This window comes from Chroicocephalus ridibundus, chromosome 15, assembly GCF_963924245.1.
Source record: "Chroicocephalus ridibundus chromosome 15, bChrRid1.1, whole genome shotgun sequence".
NCBI classification, from domain to species: Eukaryota; Metazoa; Chordata; class Aves; order Charadriiformes; family Laridae; genus Chroicocephalus; species Chroicocephalus ridibundus.
In genome coordinates, this window is record NC_086298.1 from 11139442 (window position 1) to 11151541 (window position 12100).

Here is a 12100-nt window from a genome sequence, read left to right on the forward strand (position 1 = left end):
ATCAGGCACACAACCGGACAGAAGATGTCCTGCATCCTCAGAGCATGACTCTGGATCATGTCACGGCAGCTGATGGAGGCAAGCTGCAGCCGCACGATACCCAGGCCACCGCCGTTATGGTACCTGCACCTGGATTTAGAAACCATCTTGGGGGTCAGTTATGCAGCTTGAGCTGCAGTCGCTAGGGGAGGACAGAATTCTGGTCTCCAGATGGGCTACAAGCTTCTCCAGCGCAGATGCAACATCCATTTTACCCGGCCAGCATCAAACGCCACCATCAGTGCTCCACTGCAGGCTTCAGCTCCACAAGCGGTAGCCCCCAGTTAACAAACTGGGCAGCCCAGCAGGTCCAACGGAGACAGTCTGGCCCACGCGAGGAGCTGCTCGTGTCCGGAGGCAGCATTGGGGGAAGGAGAGGCGGGAGACGGAGCGGGGCCAGGCTGCGCCGGTTCCCAACGGCTGCTCCCTGTGAGCCGTCCAAGGGCGGCCGGCGGGAGCATGAGAAAGGGCTCCTCGCTGGTATTTCCTGCTCGCTGTGCGATCCGGCGGCGTTGCCAGCAATGGTGGGGCCGGGACCTCGTCACACGAGACAGCGACACGCTGCAACGCGGGTCCAGGGTGTTTGTAGTCTGCGATGACCCGCTTCACCTCTGAAGTTAACCCCGGCCAACGGCATCGCATGCAAGACGTCTTTATCCCAAGACCCTCCGCGTTTACTCCCACCTCTTCAACAAGACCTCTGCCTCCCTAACGCAAAGGCAGTTTCCACTTTTTCCCTTTAAAACATAAGGCTGCCGATACACAGACACCTTAGACCCTAATGAGTAACAGATCAAGCAGAGAGAGTTATGCTTCTGGATGCAAACAGCCACCCCCACAATAATAATAATCCCTGCATTAGTCAAGATCCCTGATGGTAATCTTAATTTTGTTGACTATCCGGTATTTAGTGGGAGACAGAGTACAAAAACCAAAGCCTCACACAGCTGGCAGTAATTCATAGGGGAAAAATGCTCCCAGTTGCTTGTTTATTGTAGCTGCGATACCTCCGAGTCCACGAGGCTCATTCAGCCTGAACACGGGCTCCAGTATCTGTCTTAAATGTTTTTAAGAGGGAGCAGCAAGAAGAGATGCATGCACCGTAGAATCATAGAATGGTTCGGGTTGGGAGGGACCTTACAGCCCCTGGGCAGGGACACCTCCCGCCAGCCCGGGTTGCTCCAAGCCCCATCCAGCCTGGCCTTGGACACCAGAAGGAATCCTTGGCTTCTGCAGGCTTTCACCCCTTCAAGCCAAGATCCCCGAGACCTGACAGCAAAAGCAAAGCCTCGCAGCCCCGCAGCAATGCCCCGTCCTTCCAGCAGTACCCCGCAGCCGCCCCTGCCTCCCTCCTTTGTGGGTACACCGTCTCGTCTGCCCTGGCCAGGCTCGTGGTCAAGGCATGTGGTCAAGGGCATGTGGTCAAGGTCCATCCCTCCGAGTCTGCTCTTGGCATGTTCACCTGGAGACCCTCCACGTGTCGGGATCAAACCCTTCCAGAGCTCCATCAGCTGCCCAAGAGGTCCCATTGATTTTAGTCCTTTAAGCCAACTTCTAAGCTATGTAAGAGACCCTTTCTTGTACCCTTCGTACCCTTTTGTGGGTACGAACATGACCCTCACCCCTCTTCCCAGCATCACTCTGCAGGTCGCAGCACTGCCCACCACCACGCAGCCTGCCTTACTCTCACCAGAGCTATCATACTCAGTTTAGAGGGTTTTACTGTACTTCCACGACATACAAATACCTTTGGGTTGCAGGAGAGACACCTCCACAGCAGGAATCTGCTATGCCTTTATGCAGCTATAAATCAGGTCTCCAGAGCAAGATATTTTGTAGGGAAACGAGGCCCATTACCCCGCCTCCGTTACTTCAAAGACGCAACAGTTCACACCAGAGGATAAAAGGCCAGCTACGTTGTGAGTATTTAGGCAAAAGGAATTAGCAATGCAGGATTTAGCCCAAAACTGCTCCCCAAAACAGAGGTGGTGTGGAGGCAGCGGGACCGGTGTAAGGCCAAGGACAAGGCTCCTGGCTGGCAAAGTGGATGGGCAGCCCCAGTGAGCTGGGATGGATGAAACGGGAAGGAAACCTTTTTTTTTGACAAATCAGGTGGGTAGCGCATGTGAAACTCAAGAGCTGCTCAAAATCAAAGCTTAGGGAGATCCAGCTTCTCACTTTCAGGTCTAAGACAACACTAGGACATCTCCAAACCTGCCACGAGACACTGTGAATTCTTAGGTTATAACAAAAGAGAGCTTTATCGGGGGACCGCGGGAGTTATTCCAGCTTTCCCTGCACGGGGATTATACCCCGAACATCTACTGACTGCCGATGCACCAGCTTTCTGCCCTTCTCTGAAGCTCTCCTCATGCAACACCAGCATCAGAAGATGAGCCAGCTCCGCCTGAGTGCACTTCCAGAGTTACGAAGATCCCATCTGTCACACTTTTAAATAATTGGCTGATCGTTATGAATTCATTTGGTATTCGTTGTGATAATGTTAATCAAGATGAATTAATAGAGCCCTCATACTGTACGCCCTCCCTGGGGAATTCCACCACCATTTAGAAATTAATTAATGGACCTATAATTTTAGCGGCGCTGCCCAGGCAATCACCGTTAACGGCAGGCATGAAGCAGGTACCCGATCACAGGATGTCAGTGCAGGCTACAGAGTTAAAGCATTACTGCTGATGTTCCCTTCCCTACAGACGTTGGCTGAGATGTTCCAGGGGTCTGAAAGGAAAGCAGGTCTCCAGCTGCCGGTGCAAGGCTCCGGAGGCGATGCCAGAGTAATGGGATGCTCCATATCTACCTACACCTGCACTTCTCCCCTGAGAAGCAAGTGCTGCTGCTGAACACACAGGAGGCTTCTTGGCTTCTTTTTAGTCACCTGAGTCTCCCGGGGCTGGAGATTAGACCTTCCTCCCTCTATTTCCTCCTCCTGTCACACATCTCCCACGGGATCCAGCCCACTCCACGGCTCTGCCCACCTGCAAAACAGCCAGGGCAGCGCCAGCCCCTCGCACCGTGCCTGCACCACGCTCCGCTTTAGAGGCACGTTCTGAACGTCTCAGTCTCTCCACTTAAGACTAGAGGTTTTCTCTTTCCCATGCGAACAGGACAAGACAGACAGGAGCGAGGAAAGGGCAGAGGGTGAGGAGCTGGGAGGCTTTGCAGCCGCTCCGTGGTGGTGGCTCCAAGGAGCAGCTTTTCTTTGTCACAGAGAAACCCTCTATCACACGTGTATCGCTTTGAGCGAGCGTGGGGAAGGGGCCATGAGCATCCCAAGCTCTGCCCGGTGGTGTTCCTTGGAGGCTCCAGCTGTGCACCGCGTTTCTACCAAAAGCGACGCGTTATCAGCTCTTCCACTCCCTCCAAGCGCGTGCTCTCTCCAAGCCGGTTTCTGCCCACAGCCACCCCTGGCAGAGCCGCTGCCTCCTGTGCCACCCGTCCTCGCTTGGGCCAGAAGGCTTCGCTTCCGAGCACCGAAGGGTTAAGCTCTGCAGGGCCAGGGAGGTCCCCTGGGTGCCTCCCAGCCCGCTGCAATCCCCCCACACCTCCAGCAGAGACGGGCTTTGACACTGGAAGACTCTGCGTGTCGGGGGGCCTTAGGTAACCCCATAAATCGAGCGTGGCAGGGTCTGCCCAACGCTCGGCGCAGCTCCGGCGCTGCCCTATTTAATCACTGCTCCAGACAAGACTAAGTGCTCTTCAAAGAGACCCGGGCTGGAGCGATGCTCGCAGCAACCCCAGCGGCTCGGCGGCGGGATGGGTTTATTGGCCAGTCGCGGGGGGGGCAAGTGTGGCTCTGAAGATGTAAGGGGAGAAGGAGGCAGAGAGCCGAGCAGCACCACCGGGTCATTTTCACATCACGTCTGGTAAAAGCCTGTTCTGCCAGCAGTTTAAAACAGACGCCGTCCGCATTTAAAAAAAGCATTTAAAAGAGGGACTGCCAGGGAGTTTTAGATCCTAAATTTAAATTCCAGTAAGGGGAGGGATATCTTTTTACGAGACTGAATTTCCTTATTCCTCCCAAGGAGAAAAAAAATCCATTATTCCTACTGCTACGGAATGCTACTGGCGTAGAGCAGCTGGTGCTTGGAGCTGATGCCCGAGCAGTGGACTCCGATGAGAAGGATGTTCATTCCCCGTTTCCCTGCCCATCCTGAGCCAGGTGCGCACAAACAGCACGCAGACGCGCGCAGGAGCCCTTCACCTCCCCGGCAGCACAGTAATTAGGAACCAGCAGGCTAAACATCATCTCTGTCCTGCCAATGTCCCCTAATTAGCGCCAGTTCTCCAGGACGCGGCACCCCGCGGGGCACGGAGAAAGAAGGGCCAAGCCAGGTGGCAGCATTTGTCACCCAAAACGCACTCAGCCCCGACAGCTTTCGTACCTCTGTTTGACGGGGCTCTGCAGGGGAAGGGAAGAGCTCTCGGTATTTGCCTTCGCTGCGCCCAACGCATGGCAGCCGCTGCAAAAACGGGAGCGCAAGTTCCCAGCCTGCAAACGACCTCGCGAGCACTGCTGCTTTCATCGCCCCCTGCTCACGCAACCATCCATCATCCGTCTGGGCACCACTCGGGGACTTACCGCTGTTTTGGAGGCCACGGCTGTGGCGCAAAAGCAATATAATATAATAAGCGACATAAATGAGAGCTGTGCATTTTTGGTGCCCCGGCGCAGGCAGCCCTTGGCGAGGCTCGTGCTGGCTCCGGTGCTGCCACGTTGCCAACAGGAGCCTGCCGGAGCCTCCTAACGAAGGACGTGTACCTGCAGCACCCATGGGTGCTGGGGCCAGGCTCCCCCTGCCTTACCTTCTCGCTTCATCCCCATCGCAAGACACTTCTGATAGCGGCAGTACTGGCAGCGGTTGCGCTGGCGCTTGTCGATCAAGCAGTCCTTGTTGTCGCGGCAGGTGTAGGTGAGGTCCTTCCGCACCGTGCGCTTGAAGAAGCCTTTGCAGCCCTCGCAGCTGTAAACCCCGTAATGTTTACCTAGAGAGGGACGGGACCCGGGTTAAAAGGACCCACCAGTGTCCTCTTCCCAGCATCTCCCCCAGCCGTGTCCGCGGGAAGCAGAGGTTTCTCGGAGCCGTGAGCAGGAGCTGAAGAGCAGTGGCTTCGCCTTGACTTGACCTCCATAAAATCAGGATGCTCTCCATGGGCTACAACCTGCCTTATATCCAGGAAAAGCCCTCGCCATTTCTTAACCATACATCACGGGAGAGGCAGCACGGCAGTGAAACACGGGTGCCTCCCTGTGTCCCCCCGTGACTCCCCACGCCAGACACGCACCCCAGCCCTGCACCACGTGCCCACCCTCCTCTTCCAGCCCTGGAGCCCCACAGGCACAGGGGACACCCCCAAGGACCTCACAAACTAGGTGACCAGAGCACTTAGGGAGCAGAAAGCTTTTAAAACGGCATAAGAATAAAGGGAATTAGCACATCTTTACCTCCCACGAGTGGAGAGGCTCTATGTGAAGCACATCTCTCTATCTGGCGCTATGTGACAAGACCACTACAGATGAAAGGATGGGGAGAGAGAGGGACAGTCACTAATGCCTTGTCATCAGCCGGGCTGCGGTGCTCAGGGCCGAGGATGTAACACCACCGCTACGCAGAGCCCCGGGGTCTCCTGGCTCGGGTCAGAGCCTGCCCCCAACCAGAGGGGCTTGGGGGAGGCCAGTCAATAAGGGACTTTTTGTCCCCTCCTCTGAGGGCATGGGTGGCTCCTCTCCTGATGGAGCATCCACCGCTGCGGCCGCTGTGCTGCAGGGAGCCGGGGAGCCAGGCAAACCCTGGCCACGCTCTCCCAGGGCACCCACACGCCGCTGTGAGCCCCTCCCGGGGCAGGCACCAGCCTTACCTGAAGATCTGTCCCCGCAGATGGCACATATGTGCTTGGTGAAGGAGGCCATCGTTCCTGAGGGATGTGCTGGCACTTTGAGGACTCCGTTGAGCCCCAGGGGTGGCTTAATGTCCTCTGAGCTGCTGACGGGGTTCATGGGCGAGTTGAGCTGCCGAGACAGAAGCGCAGTGATCACCGCGTTGTGGGGCTGAGCCAGCTCTGCAGCAGGGCTTGCCCATGCACTTGGACATGGGGCAGGAGGGCCAGGCAAGGTGGCATTTCAAGCAGGGGACACGCTTCCAATGGGGACACGGACCGCGTAAAACACCCACCCACAAAGCTGGAGGATTTCGGCACATGTTTCCAGAGACCAAAGGCACAAGGGCTCATCTGCTACGCTGGCGTAAAAGCCGGTGCAGCTCTGAGCTGGCAGCAGGATGCCACTGGGTCTCACTGCTGGCACCGGGGTGGAAGGAGCGGGGACACGGCCGGTCCCCCGTGCACCACCAGGAGCCGCGCAGGGCTGATACCACCCGCCCCACGGGGGATGCTCCTGCATGATGTGAGAGGAAAGCGAGTTCCTCCTGCGTTGCCAGACCCCTGCCCATGGCACAGCCCCGGCACAGCCATGGCACAGCCCCCATGGCCAGGCACTCGCAAAGCCACCACGGCTTCACGCCGCCGCAGGCTGCAGCGCAGGGCAGATGATTTGCAGGGATGGTTCGTGGGAGAGCTGCTGGCTGGGAGCAATGATGAAGGCCAGGACACTCCCGCTTTTAGCTCTGCAATTTATGGATATCCTTTTAGCATTATCTCTCCAAAGGAAAGCTTCACAGCAAATAAATAGATCCCAGATGCAACGGGGCCTGGCTTTCCAGAGCTGGCTTGGGTTGGACACTTCTCGGCAACTTCCAGCCTGGCGGCAGCCTCTCCACACACCTCTCCTTCCCTCCCCGGTGAGCTCGGTCCCCAACAGCTGGTGAAGAAAGCAGAGAATTGGGTGGAAACTGGGTGCTGGCATGGCCCTACGGCACTGGTATTGAGTGAAGGATTCCTGCGCTGATTCCCACATTGCCCTGTGCAGCAGGGCAGGGCTGTGATACCCCCACGTACAGAGAAACTGAGGCACGGAGATGTAAGACCAATTCATCTTGATACGGGAGATGAGCTCACGGCAACCCTGCCCAGCCCAGGGCAGGTTCAAGGGGGTCTGGGGCTGGATGGGGGAGCCAGGCTCGGTCAGCTCGGGATGCAGCGCCGGCCAGGACGGCTGCGGCTGTCCTCCCGGGGACCAGCCCGCCAGCGACTGTCACAGAGCCTCCATCCCTGCCAACTTCTAAATCCAGGTTAGACACGCAGGATTTGTGCTTTGGTTTGTTGTGTTTCCCTACCCTAATAGAGATACTCAGCAATTGCACTTGTCACGAATTAATTCAGGGAAGTCCCAGGGCCTGTGATCTGTCAATTAGAGCAGCGCAGCCGCTCCTCTGGCTTTAAAGTCTCCAGGCTGGTGGGGAATATTTGGCAGGCAGATGACTAATAACCTCAGAACAGAGCAAGGTAAACCCACCCTGGAGAAATGGGATGGATCTGCCTTCCTCTCCCGCCCTGCCTGTGCCAGCTGATGAATCAAAGGCAGCTGGGACCCGGTGCCGCCAAGGAACACGCTCCTGGGCTTTAGCTGCTGTTCGGTTACGCTACGACAGGGCAGAGAGGGGAGGGACGAGCGGGTCCCCGGGCAGGAGCATCTCTTTGGGATGCCCCCGGGCACAGAGCCCCTCTCTGTGCTACCCTGCGAGCAGGGGCTGCCGGCACTGCAGCAGCACAGCCCGCCCCGGCTTCGGGGTCACCGGCTCCAGCAATTCCTCCCGGCACGCTTTCTTGAAGCGGAGCCATCTCCCAGGTACAGCTGGTGGCCACGGCTCGTGTCACGCTGCGTCACCGGCCGCTGCCACGTGGGAGCGAGGGCAGAGGCCATCAGCTGCCTGCTGAAGATAAGCCTTTCGCCATCGCATCCCCCAGCCCCAGCAGCCCACAGAGTCCACCCAAACGGCCCCCCAGGAGCATCTGGGGGGGACGATGGGCAGAGCGAGATGGGCGAAGCGCTTCACCCTGCCCCTGCGCCAGCCCAGGAGGGTGGGGGGGGGCCCACCGCCTTCCGCAGCCCCCCCCCCGTGCATGAGCGGGACGCCCCGGTGGGAGCTGAGTCAGCCGCGGGCTGGGCTGGGGGAAGTCATGGGTTCCTCTTGCAGCGCCAGCCCGAAACCTCAGCGGAGGCACCACGTGCACCCCCGGGGTTCCCACACCGCCCCGGCGCCTGCCCCGCGCCGTCCCTTCCCCGCTGGCGGCCGCCGAGCGAAACCGGCAGCACGTGCAGGCAGGGAGGAGGCAGGGGGGAGGCAGCAGCCCCCGCCTTGGCACAGCACTTCTGCTCCGGGCAGGACAACCCCGGCTCAGCGAGCGGGGACGAGGGAGGAACTGGTGCTGTGCTTCCCCGGTGATGCCGGGACCCCTCGGCTCCTCTCCCTTCTCTCTGCAGTTCATTGCACCGGGGACCGAATCCTGTCCCTTGTGGCATGCAGAGCTTTACTCCTCCTCCCATCCAAAAACATCGACCCCTCCTGCGGTCCCCCAGGCACCCTTACAAAGAGCATTGTGCAAAGGCAGAGAGCAGCTCTGGAAAAGCCTAATCCTGCGTCTGATCTCTCCCCGCGTGCCCCCGGGCGCCCCGAGCTGCTGCCAGCGATGCCTGGGGCGGCTGCTGGCACGGCACAGCCCTGCGAACCGCGGGGAAAGTCCCTCCCTTCCAGCTCTTACTGAAAATCCTGCTTTTTTTTTTTTTTTTTTTTTTTTCCCCTTCTGTTTTCCCAGAATCTTTAGGTAAGAGGGTTTAAATCTGTGTTAAATCCCAGTAAGCAGCAGAGCTGCTGGGCCCAGCCTCCCCGTCCGGCTGGGACTTTGCTCACCACCATAAACTACCCCTGCTTTCAGCCGGCTCCTGCCCCACACACCTTACGCCCTGCCCAGCTTGGCACCAGCATCCCCTCCCCGAGGGGGTCTGGGGGGTCCCTGGGTGCTGGGACACCCTGCCTCGTGCCTGGATTTTGGGGCTGTGTTTGGAAGCCGTGTGAGGTCCCAGGGAGCGCACAATGCTGGAGGGAGGGCGCCAGGAGCACTTTGAGCATCCTTCGGCGCTGGGACCAAGGGCTGCTGGCTCCTCGCCTCCGCTGGACCTAACGGGAAAGGGAAAGCACCCCAGATTTTGGGAGTCTGACGGCTCTTCCCATCCCCGTGCCAGCAGGAGCCGCGGTGGAGGGGACCCACCCTGCGGGACCCACCGCACCTCACGCGTCCCGTGCCCTTCTGCTCTGATGGCTTTCCAGAGGCGACGAGGCATGGCCTGATGGCAAGTGGCATCTGCCATCTGATTCAAACCACCTTCCATCAGTGCCATCCCCGCCCGGCGACGGGGGCCGCACGCCTCATTACCCCCGGCGCTTCGCCGACCGGTGCAGCGGCACGGGGGGCTGTGCTCCCCTCCGAGCATCGGCCCTGCTGCCTGCCCGCACCCTCCTCCTCCTCCTCCCGTGCTCCTCCGCGGGCCCAGGTAGGCGCCTCTGCCCGCTGCAGGGACGGGGACAGGGACGGGGACCTAATGCGCCCAGACAGGGAACAGATGGCAGGAGCCATTAGGCTGAAGAGCTCCTAACTGTCACCTCTAGGAAAACCACTTAAGACAAGTCCCCGAGCAAAGGACGGGCGCTTGCACCGCGCCGAGAGGGCTGGAGCCACCGCGCTGCCAGCTCGCACCCCGACACCATCTGACCACGCTCTCAATTCCCCTTTCTGCCCTGTGGCTGCATTTTATTTTCAGTTCCTCTGGCTCGTGGGTCCCTAAAGCAAACCGCGCCTTATCATTGATGCTGGGGGTGCATCGCCCCTTCCCCGTTCCCTCCCCGGCTTGCGGCTCACCCCTGCGTTGCTTCACATCCCTCCTTCCCCACCATTTCGGCGCTCTCGCAGCTAATTCTGCTCTGGACGTCTGCTCCCAAGGGCTTGTTTCAGTTCCCCTTCCCTTGGCCATGGGACGGGAGGTGGCATGTCCACCCCACTCATCTCCCGGGGGAGAGGGACCCAGCCGGACCGAGCTGTGGGGTGCAGGTCCCTGCACACCTATGGGGGTCACAGGCCAGATCCTGCATGGGAGAAGCCCATCAAAAGGCAAATAAAGCTGGCACCTCTCCGGCCAGCACAGGGATGCTGAGTCCTGGGGAAGCTGCCTGGGGCTTGCTGGGGACAGGACCCGGCACAGCGCAGCCCTCGCCAGCCCCGGCTAAGAAGACCTGTTATCTCTGGAAATAAATCAGGCCAATATTTAAAAATAAAGGTGCTGGCAGGTGCTTGACTCCCTGAGAGGGCCGGGAATAAATAAACCCTGCAGCGAGTGGCAGGTGGTAGCCAATTCCTTAATCTGCCCTTTTACTAAACATATACCCTGCGAGCAGCCAGCAACAGGTGGCAGGGGCTGGCCAGCGCGCCCCGATCTTGCTATTTTTAAAAAGAGCTTATCTCTCCGTAGTTGGAGCTTTTTTACATAATCTTCAGCCAGCGAACGCCAGTCCTTCGCTCACCAGGAGAAAGGGGCAGTGGGCAGGGGACCCCCTCGGTGCCTGCCATGGGGACCGCCGGGATGTGACGGGTCCCAGGGAAGGGACGGGACCGTTTGGGTGAGAAGCACGGGGCGCAGACAGTCCCAGGGTTGGCTCCAGCCCCTGCCAGAGCTACGCCAGCCCCTGGGTGACGCAGGGGTAGTCACTGCTCCCCTCCCACCCCCAGCCTGGGGACTGGCAGGGCAGGACTGGAAGGGGCGAGCGATGGGAGGTGGTGGACGGCTGTAGCTGGTCCCTCGTAGCCCACCCAGGGCAGCCCCAAAGGCAGCTGCAGCCACCCAGCTCTGGCCAGAGGAGCAGGATGCCTCTGGCTTGGTTTCCCCCTTGGGCTTCTGCTTTTTGCCACCCTTGGGTGCCCGCCTGTGTTGCAGAGCCGGGTCTGGGTTGGGAACCCACAGAGGTGGCTTCTCCCCAGCGAAACAGGCAGCAGCAACGTCCCCACCACCTTCCCCTTACCTGCGGGCTGCTGGTGCCGAACCCCAGGCTGGGGGTGGAGGGGACGGACATCGAGTGTGGGCCCATGGGGGAGCTGATGACGGAGAATGGAGGTCCCATGCCATTGATGGGCGAGCTCAGGGTGCTGATGGGCGAGTGGAGCTGGCCCGGGGAGCCCAGCGAGGAGCCGATGCCCGGCCCGATGGACGGGTGGAGGGATGGGGTGGCCATGGGCCCCCGGCTCGTGGGAGAGTTCAGGGACGTGGAATTGACTTGGTTGGAGAAATCTGTAAGAGAGGAGAGAGAGAAACGGGGCTGAGTCTCCAGTCCAGGACGGGCTCTGACACACGGCCGCAGCAAGCCCTGAGCAGCAGCAGCCCCCTGCTCCTCGCCCTGCCGAGGGGCTGCTTTTCAACCTGCCCCCGAAACTCCCAGTGCATCCTCCCGTCTTTCAAAACCACCTTCTGCTGGAGTACCCACGCAGGCGTTACGACAGGCGCTGAGCGCGCTTCCACCTCGAGAGACAGTTGTCACTGTCCCCCTCCATCCCGCTCGCCCGCTCGACCCCGGATTTAAGCTCTGCCGCAGAGGCGGCGTCGCTGCTCCAGCTGATGCACGGGCAGCAGCCCCAGCATGGGAGCGGACAGACGCCCTCCGCGCGACAGGAGAATTCGGATTTATCACAACATCGCCGGGCCAGGCCACGTGTGGGGATCGCGGAGAGCGGCGGCGGGGGGCGGGGGGGGGAGCGGTCGGGGGGCGAGAGCGTGTCTGTGCATTGCACGTGTGGTTTGTGTGTCCGTCCAGGTACACCAGCGTGCGACGGGGAAGCCTGCGTGTGTCGGCGAGGAGGAACATGCCCCGGGGAGCCGGGGGGCGGCTTTCCGCAGGCTGTGTCTGCCTGCGCCCCAGCAGCTCCGCAGTCCCAGGGGAGCGGGAGGAGCCGGGGGGGGGTGAGCGGGAAAGGGGGGTTAAAAATAGACTCCGATTCTCCCGAGAGGGGCCACGGAGCCATTCCTGGCACATTTCCTCCTCATCCTGTCACGCTGCTTGCAAAACAATCCCGCGCGAGGAAGGGGCTGGCTCGTGGCCCCCGG

At 59.8% G+C, this 12100-nt stretch overlaps 1 protein-coding gene across 1 annotated transcript in view; it reads right to left on the reverse strand.

Moving 5' to 3' along the window:
• The window catches only part of RXRA (retinoid X receptor alpha), a 118699-nt gene that overhangs the window by 31511 nt on the left and 75088 nt on the right, over nt 1-12100 (reverse strand). Inside the window, exons 2-4 of the mRNA XM_063353165.1 lie at nt 11025-11290; nt 5917-6067; nt 4864-5043 (exon numbers count right to left, since the gene is read on the reverse strand). Of these exons, the coding sequence (XP_063209235.1) occupies nt 4864-5043; nt 5917-6067; nt 11025-11290 (597 nt within the window). The remainder of the gene's footprint in view (nt 1-4863; nt 5044-5916; nt 6068-11024; nt 11291-12100) is intronic.